This window comes from Podarcis liolepis (genome assembly GCF_965112155.1).
Source record: "Podarcis liolepis genome assembly, chromosome: Z".
In the NCBI taxonomy this organism is placed as follows: domain Eukaryota; kingdom Metazoa; phylum Chordata; class Lepidosauria; order Squamata; family Lacertidae; genus Podarcis; species Podarcis liolepis.
The window spans coordinates 38,064,716-38,086,044 of record NC_139570.1 but is presented as its reverse complement, the minus strand read 5'-3'; the positions used below and the strand labels follow the sequence as shown (position 1 = coordinate 38,086,044).

At 46.0% G+C, this 21,329-nt stretch overlaps 1 protein-coding gene across 1 annotated transcript in view; it reads right to left on the bottom strand.

Moving 5' to 3' along the window:
* LOC310698429 (FK506-binding protein 15-like) overlaps positions 1 to 21,329 on the bottom strand; it is a 268,796-nt gene that overhangs the window by 144,700 nt on the left and 102,767 nt on the right. Inside the window, exons 8-13 of the mRNA XM_083485533.1 lie at positions 20,725 to 20,823; positions 19,966 to 20,115; positions 19,115 to 19,183; positions 18,105 to 18,248; positions 17,813 to 17,955; positions 17,184 to 17,232 (exon numbers count right to left, since the gene is read on the bottom strand). Of these exons, the coding sequence (XP_083341659.1) occupies positions 17,184 to 17,232; positions 17,813 to 17,955; positions 18,105 to 18,248; positions 19,115 to 19,183; positions 19,966 to 20,115; positions 20,725 to 20,823 (654 nt within the window). The remainder of the gene's footprint in view (positions 1 to 17,183; positions 17,233 to 17,812; positions 17,956 to 18,104; positions 18,249 to 19,114; positions 19,184 to 19,965; positions 20,116 to 20,724; positions 20,824 to 21,329) is intronic.

The following is a 21,329-nucleotide window of genomic DNA, read 5'->3' as shown; positions in this document are numbered from 1 at the left end:
GGGTGAGAGACTGTTTGATCACCCTCCGAACAAAAGAGGAGAGAGACAAAATCTTGAGTCTGCACTTCCAGAAGACTTTGGAAATACACCAGTCAAAAGTGGATATATTTAAAGACATTCTGAAATATCTTTTGGACCTTAGGTCCAATTATGGAGATTTGGTTGCCCTGTTGAGAAGCAACAGAATCATCTTTAGGTGGGAATTTCCCCAAGGCCTATTTTTTAGCTTCAAAGGAAGAAAGATAAAAATAAGATCAGTGGACGACAAAGAAAGATTTTTGAAAGACCACGGAGAAGACCTGCAGAAAGAATCTGGAGAAGAGTTAAGAGCACTAGAAAGAGGAATATTAGACATAGCAAAATTACCTTTTGGATTAAAAGACTGCCAGAGAAGGTGATACCACCGATAGAGCAGGAACAGGCACTTGGTGCAGTTGGAGGAAAAGTAAAGTAACTACATCATGGCTATGCAACTATTAAGCTGGAATTGTAATGGTCTCAACTCCCCCCAGAAAAGGGAAAGTGTGTTTCATTTATTAAAAAAGGAACAATTGGACTTGATTTTTCTACAGGAAACACATGTGATAAGGCTACATAGAAAAGTATTGATTAATAAAAGACTGGGCCAGGAATTTATCTCATCGGATAAAGTTAAAAAAGAGGAGTAGTGATTTATGCAAAGGAGAGACTATCACCGAAATTTATCTTTAAGGATGACCAAGGAAGACTTGTGGCAATTAAAATTCAAATACAAGGAGAGAAATTCTTAATAGTAGGAGTTTACGCACCAAATGAGGGGAAATCTGAATTCTTTAAAAAGTTGCATGAGACCTTGATGGACTATTTGGATTATAATGTGATTTTGATGGGAGATATGAATGGAGTGGTATCTACACATATGGACAAGGCACAAAGACAGGTAGTCACTAAGGATGGCAGACTACCGAAAACCTTTTTTGAGATGACAGACAACTTGGACTTAGTTGATATCTGGAGAACAAAGAATCCCTTGGCTGGAGAGGGAACCTTCTTCTCTGAAGCCAAAGTGACAGGGACAAGAATTGACCAAATATGGGTCACTAGAGGAATGGCACCAAAGACAAGAAAAGTGGAAATTTGCCCAAAAACCTGCTCCGACCATAATGCTGTGAAGATGGAGATGAAACTAACACCAACTGGCTCCTTCAGATGGAGGATGAATGACACCTTATTTAGAGATGAAGAAGTGACTAAGAAGGCCCAAAAAACCTTGAGAGACTATTTCGAGACAAATATGAACACTAATGTTGAAAAAAGAGTAATCTGGGACGCAAGCAAAGCTGTTATGAGAGGGTTCTTGATACAACAGAATGCAATAAAGAAGAGAATTCAAAATGAGAAGAAGGATAAAATATTGGAGAAAATAAAGGAAAGTGAAAAGAAATTGAGAGCAAAACCAAAGTCGCAAGAGATCTTGAGAGAAATAAAGTTATATCAAGTACAATACATGAAAATGATGAATCAGGAGAGAGAATGGAAAATGAAACAAATGAGACAAAAGACATTTGAGTCGGCTAATAAATGTGGGAAATTGTTGGCTTGGCAAATAAAAAAAGACAAAAACTAAATGCTATTATAAATTTAGAAGTGGAAGGAAAGAACATACAGAACCCAGTTGAGATTAGAAACTGTTTCCAGAGGTATTTTAAACAACTATATACACAAAGGCCACAGAAAGAAATTGATGTAGACCGATTTTTGAAAATAAATGGATTACAAAAAATCTCTCAAGAAAATAAATTAATGCTGAACTATAAAATAACTGAACAGGAGGTAGAAGGTGCCATTCAGAATATGCAATTAGGTAAATCTCCAGGACCGGATGGACTGACTTCTAGATACTACAGATCTTTAAGAGAATGGTTAGTACAACCTTTAAAGGAAGTCTGTAATGAAATAATGGATGGGAAAAGGGCACCAGAGTCGTGGAAAGAAGCATATATTACACTTATACCGAAAACAGAGACTGAAAAGACGCAGCTTAAGAACTACCGCCCCATATCACTGCTTAATGTGGATTATAAAATCTTTGCAGACATTCTGGCTAAAAGACTAAAAAAAGTGTTAATGGAAGAGATTCATAAAGATCAAGCAGGCTTTCTCCCGGGTAGACACTTGTCTGATAATATAAGAAACATAATCAATATTTTAGAAAAATTACAAGTGAATATTAATACCAAGGCAGTTTTGATATTTGTGGAAGCGGAGAAAGCTTTTGACAACATTTCTTGGAGTTTTATGAAGAAGAATCTACAGGGGATGGGGGTAGGTCAAGGCTTTGGAAATGGTATAAGTGCAATTTATTCAGAACAAAAGGCTAAATTAATTGTGAATAACGTGGTGACAGAGGAATTTAAGATAGAAAAAGGGACACGACAAGGTTGCCCAATCTCCCCACTGCTTTTTATATTGGTCCTGGAGGTCCTGTTGAATATGATTAGAAGGGACCAATTGGTTAAAGGTATACAAGTCGGAGCCAAACAGTCCAAATTGAGAGCATTTGCAGATGACTTAGTATTGACGTTACAGGAGCCAGAATCTAGTACTAAAAGAGTTTTGGAACTGATTCAAGAATTCGGTCATGTTGCAGGATTTAAACTAAATAAGTTAAAAACAAAGGTCTTAGAGAAAAATTTAACAGAGATTGAGAGAGAGAGGTTTCAGAATGAGACAGGTTTAACAGTGGTTAAGAAAGTGAAATACCTGGGGATTATCACGACAGCTAAAAATGGGAATCTATTTAAAGACAATTATGAAAAATGTTGGACTGAAGTGAAAAAAGATCTAGAAATCTGGTCAAATTTGAAGCTTTCACTGCTAGGCCGTATTGCTGCGATAAAAATGAATGTATTGCCTAGAATGTTATTTCTGTTTCAAACATTGCAAATTTTGGATAAAATGGATTGCTTCAAGAAGTGGCAGAGAGAGATTTCTAGATTTGTCTGGCAGGGCAAGAAGCCTAGAATAAAATTTAAAATACTAACGGATGCAAAGGAAAGAGGTGGATTTGCCCTGCCAGACCTTAAACTTTATTATGAACCAGCAGCTTTTTGCTGGCTGAAAGAATGGCTGCTTCTCGAAAACACAGACATTTTGGATTTAGAAGGCTTTAATAATGTATTTGGATGGCATGCATATTTATAGTATGATAAGGTCAAAGCACATAAAGCATTTAAAAATGATATTGTCAGGAAAGCATTGTTTAATGTCTGGATAAGATACAAGGACCTACTTGAAAATAAAACCCCAAGGTGGTTGTCACCGATGGAAGCGAAGGCGCAGAAAAAGCTCAATATGGAGGCCAAATGGCCGAAATATTGGGAAATTTGGGAACAAGAGGGAGACAGATTGAAATTGCAGAGTTTTGAAAAACTAAAAAATAAAGTGCGAGATTGGCTTCATTATTATCAGATAATGGAGGCATATAATTTGGACAAGAAAATTGGCTTCCAGGTGGAAAAATCAAAATTGGAAACAGAACTGTTAGAACCCAAAACCAAGATTTTGTCAAAGATGTGTAACTTGCTGTTGAAATGGAATACTCAGGATGAAACGGTGAAATCTGCTATGATTAAATGGCCACAAGATGTTGGACATAACATAATGATGGCTGACTGGGAACAGTTATGGACCACAGGTATGAAGTTTACGGCATGTAATGTCTTAAGAGAGAATATTATGAAAATGATATACAGGTGGTACATGACACCAGTCAAGCTTGCAAAAATCTATCATTTGCCCAATAATAAATTTTGGAAATGTAAAGAAATTGAAGGTACATTCTTTCACCTTTGGTGGACATGCCCAAGGATTAAGGCTTTCTGGGAGATGATCTATAATGAAATGAAAAAGGTATTTAAATATACCTTTCTGAAGAAACCAGAGGCCTTTCTCCTGGGCATGGTTGGCCAATTGGTGCCAAAGAAGGATAGAACTTTCTTTATGTATGCTACAACAGCAGCAAGAATACTTATTGCAAAGTACTGGAAGACACAAGATCTACCCACCCTGGAAGAATGGCAGATGAAGGTGATGGACTACATGGAACTGGCCGAAATGACTGGCAGAATCCGAGACCAGGGAGAAGAGTCGGTGGAAGAAGATTGGAAGAAATTTAAAGACTATTTAATAATAATAATAATAATAATAATAATAATAATAATAATAATAATAATTTTATTTATACCCCGCCCTCCCCAGCCAAGGCCGGGCTCAGAGCGGCTTACAAGCAATAATAAAAACAAGATGAATGATTACAACTTAAAAACAAAAATAAAATACAACATTAAAATAATGGAACATTAAAATATTAAAATGTAGCCTCATTGCAGGAGAAGGAAAAGAAAAAAGAAAAGGGGGGGAATCAAATTGGCTCCAATCCAAAGGCCAGGCGGAACAACTCTGTCTTACAGGCCCTGCGGAAAGAAATCAGATCCTGCAGGGCCCTGGTCTCATGAGACAGAGTGTTCCACCAAGTTGGGGCCAGTGCTGAAAAGGCCCTGGCTCTGGTTGAAGCCAATCTAACTTCCTTAGGGCCTGGGACCGATGTTTCCTCCAGAAACCTACCAAGCTGTTCAGCAACCGCTCTTTCAATTACCTTACCCAGGTATGGAAGATTTGAAACTGGGCGGTAATTGGATAGGTCTAAGGGATCTAATGAAGTTTTCTTTAAGAGTGGACGCACCACTGCTTCCTTCAGTTCCCCTGGGAATGTCCCCGTGTCAAGGGACAAATTGATAATTTCAACCAGGGGGGTCCGCGCAACATCTGGACACTCCCTAATCAGCCAAGACGGGCACGGATCAAGGAGGCAGGTGGTGGGCCTACCAACTTGGAGGAATCTATCCACATCAGTAGGGAGTATCCGATCGAAATGGTCCAACACTGGACCTGAAGTCAGTCGAGGGGCCTCCAGTTCAGTCACTGTATCTAAATTGGCAGGGAGGTCACGGCGGAGCAACAGGACTTTCTCCGCAAAAAGCTCGCGAATGCCTCACAGCTGTGGGTCGAATTTGTGCTTAAATTTGGTTGTCCTCCTAAGGACGTTATTGACCTAAGGACGTTATTGACCTAAGGACGTTATTCTAAAAAGTTGTGCCGGGCGAGAGCTAGCGGATGCAATGGAAGCTGCAAAGTAAGATTTCTCATAGAAATACTGCAAAATTAATGAATGATAGAATTATGTCAGAATGAAGTTAAGTGGTTTTAGCAGCAATGTTACAAAGGAGTATGTAAAAATGGTTTGTTAACAGGTGAGAATCCAAAGTTACAATATATTAAGTTAAAGGATTAGGATAAAAACAAAGAGGGAAAGGATTTTCTGAACTAACTAACTAACTAACTGAACTGGAATACAAAAAAGGGAGGTGTGAGGAGGTCAGGGAAACAAGTAAATGAAAGACAAGATATGGAAAGATTGATCTGTTTTTAAGTGTTTTTATTTTTCTGTATTCTGTATTTTTTCTTTTCTTTTTCCCCCCTTTTTCTTATTCTTGTAACCTTTTTTGAAACTTTAATAAATATCATTAAAAAAAAAAAAAAGGAGTGCCCACAAGACCTTTCCTGGGAGGATGCAAGAGCTGTGCTTTTGGAGGCTCCCAAATGCTAAAAATGAGTCTCCCAGGAAACACCCTGAAGAACTGGTCTACTGGCAAGGCTATGAGGAGCAGGGGGAGGCAGAAGCCTTGGGCTTTTTAGTTAGTTCAGGAAAAAGCATGCACGACAAAGGTGCATAAAACGGAGAGCAGAAAAGATTTCCCCAGAAAACTCAGGACAGACAAAAGAAAGGACATCTTCACAGAGGAGCTCTCTCCCACAAGATAAAATGAAGGCCAAACAGTTAGATGGCTTTAGCAGCGGATTAGACAAAACAATGGGGCAGGAAAAGCTATACACAGCCAACAGCCACAAGGTCTCCCTCCACCGTTGGAGGCAGCATGCTGTTCCTGGGAATTGCAAGTAATCCAGTGGTGGCATGTGCTAGAGAGAAAAGCGGCGACAAGGAGAGGAGAGTTAACACCACCAGAAGCAAGAACAGCAAGAGGGGAGAAAGTTTTATCAAAAGAGGCAATGGCATTCTGGGTTAAGAGCACTCTGCTTATTCTGTGGTCCAAGGGCTGATTATATCACTGAAAATCCCAGCGGCCTCAGGGTAAGATGCATGGAAGATCCCTTAATGGCAGGGTTTGCACGCTGATGCCCAAGCAAGAACAGGCCACAGCAAACCTGGACTTGCATGCTCTCCCCTTACATCTCCTCCTCTCATGCGCCCAGAAACCCTGACACTTATGCCCAGCCATGGTTTGCTGTGTTGCCTGGGACAACGAGCTGCAGCTAACATCAACTATGGGTAATATCAAACACACCAACTTCAAATGTTTGTTTCAATAAGCTAACTTCAGAAACTAATTCTGCTTAACATTAATGGCTGTTCTCAGTCCAGACAACAGAGGAAGCAGCAGTTACCTAGAAGTGGAAACTCTTCTTCTTGGCTGCATAGGAGGAAGTGAGGGGGACATTCATTGTGCTTGCTCACGTCATGCCAACCTGAGGTGCTTTTCAAAGGATTACCTGAAGCTTATGAATCTTTTACCTGTATGTGCATGTATACCTAGCTAATCGTTTGTTCTATTTTGTTGCTGCTGCTGCTCAGAAACGTAACTTCTTTCTGGCCTGCAGGCAAAGGGGAATTGTGACCTGCACTAGCGATTGTGAACTCAAGGACGGGATCTTGGAGCAGATCATTAAGCAAACAGTCTGTGAGCACCTAGAAAGGAATGCTGTGATCACCAATAGTCAGCATGGATTTCTGAAAAATAAGTCATGTCAGACTAACCTGATCTCATTTTTTGACAGAATTACAAGCCTGGTAGATGAAGGGAACGCAGTGGATGTAGCCTACCTTGATTTCAGCAAGGCATTTGACAAGGTGCCCCATGATATTCTTGTAAAGAAGCTGGTAAAATGCGGTCTTGACTATGCTACCACTCAGTGTATTTGTAACTGGCTGACTGACCGAAACCAAAGGGTGCTCATCAATGGTTCCTCTTCATCCTGGAGAAGAGTGACTAGTGGGGTGCCACAGGGTTCTGTCTTGGGCCCGGTCTTATTAAACATCTTTATCAACGACTTGGATGATGGACTCAAGGGCATCCTGATCAAATTTGCAGATGACACCAAATTGGGAGGGGTGGCTAACACTCCAGAGGACAGGATCACACTTCAAAACGACCTTGACAGATTAGAGAACTGGGCCAAAACAAACAAGATGAATTTTAACAGGGAGAAATGTAAAGTATTGCACTTGGGCAAAAAAAATGAGAGGCACAAATACAAGATGGGTGACACTTGGCTTGAGAGCAGTACATGTGAAAAGGATCTAGGAGTCTTGGTTGACCACAAACTTGACATGAGCCAACAGTGTGACGCGGCAGCTAAAAAAGCCAATGCAATTCTGGGCTGCATCAATAGGAGTATAGCATCTAGATCAAGGGAAGTAATAGTGCCACTGTATTCTGCTCTGGTCAGACCTCACCTGAAGTACTGTGTCCAGTTCTGGGCACCACAATTCAAGAAGGACACTGACAAACTGGAACGTGTCCAGAGGAGGGCAACCAAAATGGTCAAAGGCCTGGAAACGATGCCTTATGAGGAACGGCTAAGGGAGCTGGGCATGTTTAGCCTGGAGAAGAGGAGGTTAAGGGGTGATATGATAGCCATGTTCAAATATATAAAAGGATGTCACATAGAGGAGGGAGAAAGGTTGTTTTCTGCTGCTCCAGAGAAGCGGACACGGAGCAATGGATCCAAACTACAAGAAAGAAGATTCCACCTAAACATTAGGAAGAACTTACTGACAGTAAGAGCTGTTCGAAAGTGGAATTTGCTGCCAAGGAGTGTGGTGGAGTCTCCTTCTTTGGAGGTCTTTAAGCAGAGGCTTGACAACCATATGTCAGGAGTGCTCTGATGGTGTTTCCTGCTTGGCAGGGGGTTGGACTCGATGGCCCTTGTGGTCTCTTCCAACTCTATGATTCTATGATCCTGGGATAGCACTTGCCCTCCCCACAGCCTCAGTCACTTGGCCTTCCTGTTGTGGCTGTCACACTGCCAGGGCTTACCTTCTCCTCTTCAGCATGTAGGACCCTTGCCTGGGTGTGCTTCATGGTCCTCTGCAGTGAGATGTTGCTCTGCTCAAATATCAGGTTGCCCTGCTCCACATAGCTGGGGGAAGAATTGTTTTTTACACACATGAATGTTTGCATGATTTGATACTTTCCATCCTCTCATGTGAAAAATAATAATAAACCAAGGCAGTATCATATGTAGATTTCCCTTTTGAAAAGCCACCCTAGGAGAGCTTCTATCCTTTATATCAGAATCATAATAGTTCTTATTTTATGTTCCATCTTTCCTCCAAGGAGCTCAAATACTGGTATATAGTTTTCCTCCCTTTTTATCTTCACAAGCCTGTGAGGTAGCTTAGGCTGAGAGAGTGTGACTGGCCCAAGGTCACCTTCAGGGCAGAGTGGGGATTGGAACCCTGGTCTCCCAGATCTTACTCTGACAGACCCTCTTAACTGCTACCCCACACTGGCTATATTCCTGTATTCCTCTATTTGTCCATCCAGCCCAGTACTGTCCACTCAGACTGGCAGCAGCCTTGGGGTGCCTGGGGATTGAGCCAGGCCACCTGAGCTTTAGGCTTCAGCCACAAATACCAGCTGTTTCTCATTGAGCATCAAAAGTGAGCAAGAGTCTCCCTCACCGTTGGTTGCGGTCAATCAGTTCACCAATCTTCTTGTTCTGCTCCTCAATGCGGCTGCTCTTCTCAACGATCTCCTGCTTCAACCTCTCATTTTCCTGTGGCACAAAGAGCAAAACGGAATGTGTCAGAGGCAGTCCTGGCCTCTACAACTCTCACAATCTCCAGCCACAATCTCTTCCCCAACCTCTCTTGGGGACCCAGATTTGAGGAGAGAAATCATTGTGGTCTTCCGCCATGGTCATGGACAGAACATGGGCAAGCCTCTTAGGTAAACTTTATTTAGTCAGCAAATTGCGAGACAGCTGTACAGCATGAAGCCATGGAAGCAAGATACATGGTAAAAGCAAAATACAACACAGAAATCCAAGTTCTGAGAATGAATAAAATCAGTCTCACAAACTCTGATACAATAAGCCCATCTATTCTACTCAACTTTAAAAAACAACACCATTTCAGCAGGTATAAAACTTGATCTGCATAACTGACATCTCAGGATGGAAGCCCTCCAAAGCAAGCATGCTTTCAAGAGGCATCTGAACAGCGTCACACTAGGCCCTGGTCTGATTTGGGCTGGAAACTGTCTGGAGCTGCAATACTAAAAGCCCAATTGCTAGCGGAGCCTTAGAGGAACTGGAACAGAGGAAGCTCCCTTAGCTCAAGCCAGATAGTTGCGTGTATCCAGCTCAGTGCAGCCTCCAACAGGGGCAAAGAACTGCCAGTCCAAAGGCTGCCTTGCCTCTGGATCAACTCTGGATCCAGGTGTGGGTGGGACTAGGGAAAAAGTGGGTGGAGCAACAGATGTGGCTATAATACAGGAGACTAGAAGTCTCTCCACCGATTGCTCCACATCCAGGCTAGCAACAAAGACACTTCCAGCTGGCCAAAAGAACTCAAGAAAGGTGCAGAGCAGGAACAGGGAAGGACAGGGCAGCATCTGTGCCCAAGGCTCCCCACTGACTGGCAGCGTCTCCTCCAGGGTTTCAGGCACAGGGTCTCTCTCAGCCCTGCCAGGAGACACCACTGGGGACTGTACCCAGGACCTGTTGCCTGCGAATCACATGCTCTGCCGCTTAGCTGTGACCCTTCACCTGCAGGTAAAAGCAAGGTTCTAGTCTTCATGCTCTCAAGTAGACAGGCTCTTTACCTGCAGGATACGCTGGATGTTACTCATGATCATAGAGGTTTCCATGGTAACAGAAGAGACGCCTGGCAGCAAACCGGGGCCAGAGTTTTGCTTCCGTAGTTCCTCCATCTGCAAGGGATGTGGGGAGAGAAAGGAAAAACAAAAAGGAGATGCAGCTTGAAGCACCAGCACACGGGAGAGAAGAAGCCAGATCAGGCCTGGGCCCTTTGAGCTGCTCACTTGTTTGCCAAGGAGAGAAACTGCCGGGAGCACAGGAACCTGGCTCAGTATCAGACCACTGGGTCCATCTAGCTCAGTGCTGTCAACACTGGCGGGCAGCATCTCCCTGGGTTTTCAGACTGGGGAGTCGCCCAGTCCTTCCTGGAGACATCAGGGAGCTAACATGGAACCTTCTGCATGCAAAAAGGTGCTCCACCACCTAGCTGAAGCAACTTCCCTCGTCCCAAACCTCCCCCCCCCATCAGAGATTAAAAAGACAATTCACAAGCCTACTATAAAAACAGCTAGATACAGTTCTCCAAACAGTATGAAACAGAAGCAAAACCTGAAGGTAGACTGATTTATTATTTCAGAAAATGTATATACTGCCTGATATATGTATTTTTTAATGAACATAAAACGCCAAAGTTGTTTAAAAGCCTTAAAACAGTTGAACAAGAATCAATATCAGGCAGGCACCTTCACTCTACAGGCAACTCCCCATCTGTGGGCGCACCAGTTTTGGCCCTGCAGGGGTGCGGGGCAGGCTGACATGCACAGTGCCTCAGAACGCAAACCCCGTGTAAATGGGGAACCGCCTGTACCCTTTTCGGCACATGCTTCTTTAGATCTCTAGAATGCTGATAGGTTTCTAGTTTATCGCTGGTTTTAATTTTTTGAATATTTAAATTGTTTTTACTAATAATTCTACAGTGGTGCCTCGCAAGATGAAATTAATTCGTTCCGCGAGTTTTTTCGTCTTGCGATTTTTTTCGTCTTGCGAAGCACGGTGTTGGGAAAGTTTTGGAAAAGCTTAAAAAATCACCAAAGTCTTCAAAAACCTCAAAAAAGGGGATGCTTGGGAGGGAGGGAGAGGCGGGCGCGGGGCGGAGGTTGCTGCCTGAGCCCCCGGGATCGGTTCGGCTCACCTTGCTCCGACCATTTGCACTACAGTCAGCGCCGTCTTGCTGCTGCTGCTGTCGCCGTGGTAGTCAAAACTCCTACCGGCCTAAAAGTTGTCTGGTGCAAAATCCCTTCTGCAGCAGCAGCCCGAAAGAAAGTGAGAGTGCCAGCCAGCCAGCTGCCCGCCGCGGGCAGGAGGGAGGGAGCGTCGGCGACGGTGGATGCCTATTGCCCCTGTTGCTGCTGCAGCCGGCCAGCCAGCCAGAAGCGCACGAGCGGAGAGGGGTGCATCCAGCCCGTTGGAGAGGAGCGCAGGGGCTCGTCCCTGGTGGCTCCCGAGCTGCCCTTGCCTGGCCCGGCGCCTTCCGCGCTGCCAAAGGGCGACTCACCTGCTGCCTGCGCTGCGCCGGGACTAACTCGAGCGGAGCGAGGAGAACACACACTCGCACGCGCACACACCGAGAGGCAAACTTGCCGCAGCCGTAGAAGGCGCGGGGTTGGAAAGCGCGGAGATGCAGGTAGGGGGCGCCCCTCGCAGGACGAGTGCTGGAGGGCCCGGGCAGGTGCTCTTGTCACCGCCGGGGCGCTGGGGGGGGGGGAGAAGGAAGGAGCCCCATCCGAAGACCCCCGGAGCCTGGCCTCCCTAACTGGGAGTTATGAGGAGGGAAGTGTGTCTCGCCTTGCTATTTTTCGCCGAAACAAAGCTCCCTCTCCCTCAGAACCCGCCTTCACGCGTTCTTGCCCCTACGGAGACGCACACCACGTGCTATGAGTTGCTCCTCGAAGTCAAGTCGCAACTGTATTAACAGTTTTAAGAAAAAGGAAACAAACTTGCAAGACGTTTCCGTCTTGCGAAGCAAGCCCATAAGGAAAATCGTCTAGCGAAGCAACTCAAAAATGGAAAACCCTTTCGTCTTGCGAGTTTTCCGTCTTGCGAGGCATTCGTCTTGCGAGGTACCACTGTATTGTTTTATTCTTTTTGTAAAGTGCTTTGAGTTTTTTTATGAAATAAAATAATCAACAATACAAAACCAACACCTCAGGGGAGGGAGCTTTTCAGCCCACTGGAAAAGCCTGTTGCAAGAAAAACACCTTCCTATTCTTTCTGGAAAGTGCTAGCAAGGCAGTTCTTAAGCTTCCTATCCTGAAAGTTCTGTATTACCTTGACTGACAGCTGGTCCATCTTGTCAGCCACCTTCCCAACGGCCAGGCGGATCTCTGTGTTCTGCTGCCGGGTCTCTGTCAGCAGGAATGAACCAAGGTCTCCAGCTGCTGTGACAGGAAAGAAAACTTTGCAAGGTTGTGTTTGTTATTGTTGTTTCAAAATGAGGCTGCCAGCAGAAGCAAATACAGTGGTACCTTGGGTTCAGGTTACAGATTCCGCTAACCCAGAAATAGTACCTCGGGTTAAGAACTTTGCTTCAGGATGAGAACTGAAACCGCGCAGCAGCAGCGGGAGGCCCCATTAGGTAAAGTGGTGCTTCAGGTTAAGAACAGTTTCAGGTTAAGAACGGACCTCCGGAACAAATTAAGTACTTAACCCGAGGTACCACTGTAGAAGTGGACAGGGCGGGAAGAGAGGGGTCACACCAATAAGAAAGGGCAGGGAGAAAAGAACACAGTTGTCCTTGAGCATCTTAACAAGCAGCCGTGAATCTTCTAGGGTGGGGGACTTTAAGGCAACTTAGCTGCCTCTTCCCAGCTTTTAAACGGCTGGAATAAGGCAAAAGGAAATGCTTCTTCACACAGTGCAGACTTAAACCGAGCAACTCTCTTCTGCTGGAGGCAGTGATGGCCACCAACATGGATGGCTTTAAAAGAGGATTGGACAAATTCACGGAGGAGGAGAAGGCTATTGATGGCAACTAGCCATGAGTCCATGTTCCGACTTCACAATTGGGGGCAGTAAATGCTTCTGAATACCAGCTGCTGAAAAGCACAGGAAGGGAAAGGTGATCAGATCCTGCTTGTGGGTTTCCCACAGGCATATGATTGGCCACTGTAAGAAGAAAATGCTGGACTACATGGGTCACTGGCCTGATCCAGTAGGCTGTGATGCTCTGAACGGGGGGATTTCTAACTTTCACTGAGTCAATGCTCAACAGGTAGGATTTCATTTCCTGAGCTACAGAGGTAGATGCTCAACATTCACTATCCGTACCAGTTTGGGAAATATGGGTGTCTTAATTAATACTGGTGAGTCACCATTTCTTTCTCTTATTATTTATTGTTTGCTTTCTTCATATATGGCAAGCCTGCTACCAGACTTTTGGGTTGTCAACAATGTTAATAAAGGGGTTTGCTTTTTTAAAAAAGTTAATGTTTGGAAGCAGTTCCCAAAGCTACATAGTGCACAGTTTGAACATACCTTGGAAAGGAGCTGGGCACAACCCAACAGGCTGGAGCTGGGAAACTGCGGCACTCACTTGGGGGTAAGCATATGGCATCGCTGCATAAGGCTGAGAACACAGGTGGGGGAGGGAAAGGAGAGTCAGGTGACTTGTCACACTGACCAAACAGACGGCAACAAGGCCCCCCATTAAAACAGCAGGATTGCTTAAGCCTGCTCTCAAGGGCTAGAAGACCCAAAGGCCAAGGACTGCAAGGGATCCTCTCCTGCAAAAGGCAATGATGGACAACCATTTAAAAGAGGATTGGGCAAATCCATGGGTAGGCGCCTATTGATGGCTACTGGCCTCGACAGCTAATGGCTGGAAGAAGGAATGCTTCTGAATGCCAGTTGCTGGAAACTGGAGGAGGGGAAAGAGCTACTGGGGCATCCAGGTAGCCACTGAGAACTGGTGCCCCCATCTGAACAGGATGCTGGGTGAGAAAGGCCATTGGCCTGATCCAGCAGAGGTTCTTCTTACATTCTTCTAAAGATCACCCAATATATAGAAGATCCCCGCTGGATTTGGTGGAAAATACCTCAGCACTGCCAAGGTAACAAACTGCTTCCCTCCAACCCAAGGCTATTAATACTGCCAGTTCTTAATCTAGCGCTTTTGGGATTTGCACCGAAGGGCTATTACCTTCATGGTTATGCTGCACCCTCCCTATTTTGCAAATGAAGACCTGACACTGACAGAAAAGGATGAGGAAACTTAGTCAAGCCTGCTAGTCGCATGGCCCTGTCTTGAGCAAACCAGGGAACAGAGCATGATGTTGTGGCTCACCTGGCAGCCTATGAAAGAACCTTTCCCTGCCTACAAAGGACTCCTTACCTGATAGTTTTGAGGGGTTCTTGGAAGGGGTGGGTGTGGCTGGGGGGCAGCAGGTGCCTGGAGCCCCGACACAGCTGGATGAGGAGCTAGGAAAAAAGCAGAGGCATCAGCGTTGCCCATCTCAATACAAGCAGTCCATCATCATCATCAACAGCATCAAAATGTTTCTCTCTATTTCCACCCAAAGGAGCCCAGAAGAGTCAGCACACAAACAGATCAATTCAAGCATGTAAACACAATGCCAGTGACCGATGCAGACTCTGCTCAAGCTGATCTACAGCAAATGAAGGACACTGCTCCCCCATCCCCACACATCCAGATTTCCTCTGCTTTCCATGCACAATCATCATGCTGGCTTCTGGGTTGTGTCCAACTAAATTCTACTGAGTAGAGCCACTGCCCTCAAGAAGAACCCTGCCAGATCAGGCCAGTGGCCCATCTAGTCCGGCACCCTCTTCTCACAGTGGCCAACCAGGTGCCCCCATGTTGTTGTTGTTTAGTCGTTTAGTCATGTCCGACTCTTTGTGACCCCATGGACCAGAGCACGCCAGGCACTCCTGTCTTCCACTGCCTCCCGCAGTTTGGTCAGGCTCATGTTTGCAGCTTCGAGAACACTGTCCAACCATCTCGTCCTCTGTCGTCCCCTTCTCCTTGTGCCCTCCATCTTTCCCAACATCAGGGTCTTTTCCAGGGAGTCTTCTCTTCTCATGAGGTGGCCAAAGTACTGGAGCCTCAACTTCACAATCTGTCCTTCCAGTGAGCACTCAGGGCTGGTTTCCTTAAGAATGGATACGTTTGATCTTCTTGCAGTCCATGGGACTCTCAAGAGTCTCCTCCAGCACCATAATTCAAAAGCATCAATTCTTCGGCGATCAATCTTCTTGATGGTTCCGCTATCACTTCCATACATCACTACTGGGAAAACCATGGCTTTAACTATACGGACCTTTGTTGGTAAGGTGATGTCTCTGCTTTTTAAGATGCTGGTGCCCCCATGGGAAGCCTGCAAACAGCACCTGAGGCCAAGAGCCCTCTCCCCTCCTGCGGTTTCCAGCCACTGACAGCCCTCTCCTCCATGAACTTGCCTAACCCTCTTTTGAAGCCACCCAAGTTGGTGACCATCACCAAGGCACAACAAGGGAACACACTTTTTACCTTGCATTGCCCACTGAGGAGGGGCCATTGGACAGTAGTCGTTCAGACAGAGGGTTGAAAATTCTTGAATGGCATGCAGCTCCTGAAGAAGAAAGTGCACAATTAACCCTCCTGGGAAGTGGAAAGGGACCCTGGAGGCTTCAAATCCCACATTAACGAGAGAGAGGCATGCCAGAACATTTGTAGTTATGGTTTTTTTTTAATACGTTGTAAGCCGCTTTGAGCATTGTTTTAACTTGGGAAAGGCGACATACAAATAAAATGACTGATGATCCTTACAAGGCTTTCCCTCAAATTAAGATTCAGACCCAAAACCAGTTTGGGGTGACTACTGGATCTAGGGAGGGCAAGACCCTCAGTTTCATGCAAAGGGCCCCAGGTTTGATACCCGGTAGGCAGGGAATTCCCCCTGTCTGAAACCCTGGAGAACCAGGTGGGTTTGTAATTAAGTAAAAAAAAAGAAGGGCCTCCCCTCCTTCAGGGAAAATAAAAGTGGTTTACAAGCTCATACAACAGCTTAAATTGCATTTAGATTTCCAATCTTCCTGCATTAGATATCTTCATGGTTTCTTAAAAAAAGAGAGAGATTCCTCTTCCCATATCATGGGATGCATCCAGTAAAACAACCTCTCATACCCTTTCAAAGCCTACCAGTGGGATTTCAAAATGGTGGTGAGGTCTGTCACATCCCCTGGGCAGGATTAAGCCAAGGGGGCCAGAGCCCAAGCAAGATCCCCTAAGAGAAAGCAGCTGGTTTGTCCTTCTCTTACCCCCCACCCCGCCCTGTGGCTTCCTTTGTGTGCCTGACAATGCATGTCAGATGCTCAGTACTTAGGCCTTAGTTAAGGGCATATCAACCAGCTGAAAATGACGGCAGAACTGAGATAAATTCAACAGAGTAAATAATTTTTGATGGTGTAAAAGTGGAAAACTGATTTGAATGGTTTACAAAAATATGCAGGAATGTATAATATATAAAAAGAACCATGGAAGGAGAAGAAGGGAAGTGACTGGATATTTTACAGTTTGTAAAATGTTTATTTTGAAATGTAAAATAGAAAACTTAATAAAATTATAGAAAAGGGCACAGCAACCTTCACCAACCTGGGGCCCTATAGGTATAACGGACTACAACTCCCATCAACCCCCAGCCAGCATGCCCTCTGATAGGAAACGGGAATGAAATACACAGATAATCAACTAAGATGCTGTAAACATGCACACCCATACGGGGGGGGGGGCTTACATTTATAGAACCTTCCAATGGGGTGGGGTTCCTCATGAACACACCATTTCCTTGCTACCTTTTCACTCTAAAACTATTAATGAAAGAACTTTAAAACTGCATTATTTTTTTAAAAAACCACTTAGAAACCCATCTCAGAAGTCTATGCAAGCACAATATCAAATGTTAAATACTCGTGGTTACTGATGATATGCATTTCCTGTGACATACCGTATTTTTCCGTGTATAAGACTAGGCTTTTTCTCTTAAAAATAATGTCAAAAATTAGGGGGGATCTTATACACTGATACATTTCCCCCCATTTTCTTAAAGTCCCAAAAAACAGGGGGCGTCTTATAGACCGAAAAATACGGTACCTTTTTTATGTGGGAGCTTTTGGGTTTCTCAAAAAATGCCCACCAATAAGGATCCCACTCTCTATGAGAGGACCAAGTTAATTCTCATTGCTTTGGTCACATTCAACCGGAACTATACAATCAATAGGAAGATTTGGCTCCAATTGGGACTTACCGCTAGCTGTTTGCTAATAGAGCTTGATTTGGCACGCACAGCTGGCTCCCTGCAGTATGGAAGGAAGGGAGTTAACAAACCTGAGCATAGTAGGGAAGAGTCTATTAAGGGGTAGGATACTCAAGTGGCCTTTGGGACTCTGCCTTGGCCCAGCCCCCACCTACCCCACCTCATTACCTCCCCAAGGGAGCTTGAGCCTGGGGGGAATGTGTCCTTGAACTGTGACAGTGCACCTTGCTTCCCTGGACAGGGAGAGGTGTGTGCAGAAAGAAGCCCCACATGGTGTATTTTCTGGCTGCACAGAAGGCAGGAGCAGCATCTGTTGCTCTGTCCACTGGAGCCCCAGCCCAGCCCTGGAATGTGGCCCCTGCCAGGTTGTCAATGAGACAAGGTGGCCCTCAGGATTCTTTGGAGGAAGCCACAGCTGTTGAAAATGGCATGGCGCTATTTGGAACGTATGATTTATTGTGATTTATTGAATTTGTATACCAGACTTCATCCGTAGATCCCAAGGTGGTACAGTGCAGATGGGGTCTGAGTTATGCAGCTGAGGTTATGCAGAGTTAGGATGGGACAACTGGGAGAATGGAAGGATTAAAAGCTAAGGGCACCCTCAATTTATTTCTCACCCTGGCTTTGGAGCGGGAGTAGGAGGAGTCAGCCATGCTGGGTATGTAGCGGGGCTTTCTGATTGTGGTGCTGGTGAAGGTGTGAGGTAGTCCCTTGGGCCCAGGCTTTGTCCAGCGGAGCCAGCATCCTTTGCAAACCTCACCTAAGGGAGCAAAAGAGGGGCATCACGGAGTCTGGTCAAGGCAACCACTGCCTCCACTTGTAGAACTTTATCCAGGCGGTAGACCGACCACCCAACAACCTTCTGAGGTTCTCTTGGTTGCTAACACGTTGGGAGGAAGACACACTCACCCGTTTGACTTGCACCTCAAAGGCCAGAGTTGAGTCCGGAGGAATGCGTTCAGCTTCTGCCAAAGGCCCGTAAGCCAATGCTGGCGGGACGAGGAGGAACCGCCTGCCTCCTCTCTTCATGCCAATCATTCCATCTTCCCAGGCCTTCAAGTTCCAGAAATGGAGAACCAAGCAAAAAACAAGTTTAGGTGACCGCCTTCGCTAAATACCAGAACCACACAGCCTTCGCCAACCTGACGTCGTCCAGATACCTTGGACTCCAACTCCAATCAGCAGGCGCTGGCTGGGGATGATGGGAGTTGGAGTCCACAGGATCTGTGTGTATGTTTGTCAGGTTGGTAAAGGCTGGTCGAGAGCAGGGCACAGGAATACTGACAGTTCTCTTGCACTCTTGAGGACAGTACTGTAGTTTAAAGCAGGGATGAAAAACATTCCCTCCGGGGAAACCTTCTTGGTGGGGAGGCGCATGCCAGGAGTGGGTGAGGCAAGAGGGGAAAGCGGGAGGGGCAACAAATGTAATTTTTCTTTTTGTACAATAGGCTACCTTAGACACCCACTCACACTCCCCCCGTGTCTCTCATCCAGGACAGCAAGAGGCAACACTGGAGGTCCAGGACTGTTTTGGTCCAGGCCACAGAGCAGGCTTGGCGAGGGGCATGGCCTGGGGTGAATCCTGAGGGCCAGTTTCAGTCCCTCCTGGGCCTGAGGTTCCCCCACCCCTCCTGTAAAGAAAGGCCAAGCCTGACTGACCAGTAGGGCAGGATGAGGAATTTTGCAGGGATCGAGGAACCCTGTTTGGGCCTCCCACTCCAGCAGATCATGGCAGGCGTAGACAAGCTGGGACAGCTACCTGCCTGCCGTTCTTGAGGAAGCCATTTGATCAGGGTCTGAGCTCAAAAAACATCACTGCTATTCAGCCTTCCACACAGCCCGGGCTGCTGAACTCTGCTTAGATGTGGAAGTGGAAGAAAGAATCCTTGCACTGTGGTGGGAAGATAGCGCTATCTTACCTTGATGACTTTGCCAGAGCCTAGCTTCAGACGGAGCAGCTTCTCTTTATTTACATTCGAGTCAAAAACCTGTTCCAAAAGTGGAAGTTCAATGGGGTGAAATTACTTTTAATGCGGAAGGTAATAGGTTCATGTTTTGCTACTCCCACTGCTGAGCCAACAGCAATGAGTATCGAAGGACGGGGCACAGCTCAGGGACACAGCACCTGTTTTGCAGGCAGAAGGTTCCAGGTTCAAACCTGGCATCTCCAAGGAAGGTCAGGGAAAGGCTTTTGCTTGGAAGCCTGGAGAGCTACTGCCAGTCAATGTGGGCGATGCCAACCTAGACCAGGGGCCTGATGCAGTGCAAGGCAGCTTTCTATATTGAATCCCCTGCCTAGCGGTGCCTCCCATATTGCAGATTGGGTAAAATGAGGTTGAGAAATAGGATCTACACCTTGGAGACAGGTGTAGCTTAGGACCTAACAGCATGTGCTTCCCAGGAAGAAGGTCCTGGGTTCCCTCCCTGGTATCTCCAGTTGAGAAAGGGAGGCAAGGCTGGGCAAGGCCTCACCTCTGGAGAGCAACCAATGCAAACCCCATGAAAAAGCCTTTTTTCTATAGAAACAAGCCTCAGTGAGCAAAGGTCAGGTTGAAATGCACATTGAGCTGTGAAGCAAGCTGGGTGAGCCTCAGGAAGTCCCTCTCCTGTTTCATTTCCTTGCAATGTTATGGCAAGGCAAAAGGATGGTTTTGTGGGACAAAAAGGATGTATGCAAACTATAAACCAGGAGTGGGAAAGCTGTGACCATGCAGTGCTGCTATAGACTTCAACCCCCATCATCCCCAGCCACCCCCTCTGCCAGCCTCACCTGCCCAAGACTACCGTTCTGGAACAGCCAGCCTGTAAAACTGATCTCCAGGACATCTCCAGTCGCCACACCTTGGCCGTTTCCGAGAACAAGATCCTGGCACAGCACAGAGTCAGGAGAACGGCTGCTGTTATACTTGGCAATGCACAGCTGCAAGAAGGAAGAACCAAGGCCCTTTGTGTCATTAGCCTGCATTGTCATCTGCACCTATGCAATCTGGCCCAGTGCAGCACTGGCTGAAGACCCCAGGGGCCTGAAAAAGCCCCAACTGGCTACACCACCATTCCTTGCTCTCCCTGGATACTTCTTAGTACAGTGGTGCCTCGCAAGACGAAAATAATCCGTTCCGCGAGTCTCTTCGGCTAGCGGTTTTTTTGTCTTGCGAAGCAACCCTATTAGCGGATTAGCGCTATTAGCGGTTTAGCGGCTATTAAAGGCTTAGCGCCTTAGTGGCTAAAAGGCTATTAGCGGCTTAGAAAAAGGGGGGAGTGAAAAAAATCGCAAGACTCGCAAGACGTTTTCGTATTGCGAAGCAAGTCCATAGGGAAATTCGTCTTGCAAAGCGCATCGAAAAATGGAAACCCCTATCCTCTAGCGGGTTTTTCGTCTTGCGAGGCATTCGTCTTGCGGGGCACCACTGTAGTTGGCAGAGAAAGCTTCTGGTGACTGATGCAAGAGAGCTGAGCTCTTGCGAACACTGATTCAGTGTCTGCAGGACAGTCACCCCCCACCCCACAATGCAATGCACGCCTCTGGCACCTGTTTGCTGAAGTCCACAGCCGCCATTTCTGATTCAAACATGATGGACCAATTCTGCCTCTGATCATCATAAAATGTGCAGTAGTTGTTGGGCTGCACCTGCGGAAAGAGAAAGGAGAAAGTGGAATTCTGAGCAGCAGACAGCCTCTGCTCAAAACAACTTTCTTCCTGATGGGTATTGCTAAAGACTTTGGGTTGTGTCCCAATGTTAGCCCTACTCAGAGCAGACCCATGAAAATTGATGGACATGACGAATTTGGTGCATTAATTTCAGTGAGTCTACTCTGAGCGCGCGCGCGCACACACACACACACACACACACCCATCAACGTCTGTAGTGTGTCATGTTTAGAAATGGAAAAATGCTATAGGACTTCGGGGTGGAGGGCTACCCCAAGGGATGTAAGCTACAGTAGGACAGAGGGCAGAATGTCATCTACTTTACTTTGTTACCTCTAGGTAAGCGTTTTAACCATAGAGGGGCCCCTTGGATCTAACACTACTCAAATCTAATGCGTTGCAACAAGCATTAGCCCTACTCAAAGCAGACCCACTGAAATTAATTGACCACAGAATTCTGCTTAGCTTCAGCCCATGCCATGGTC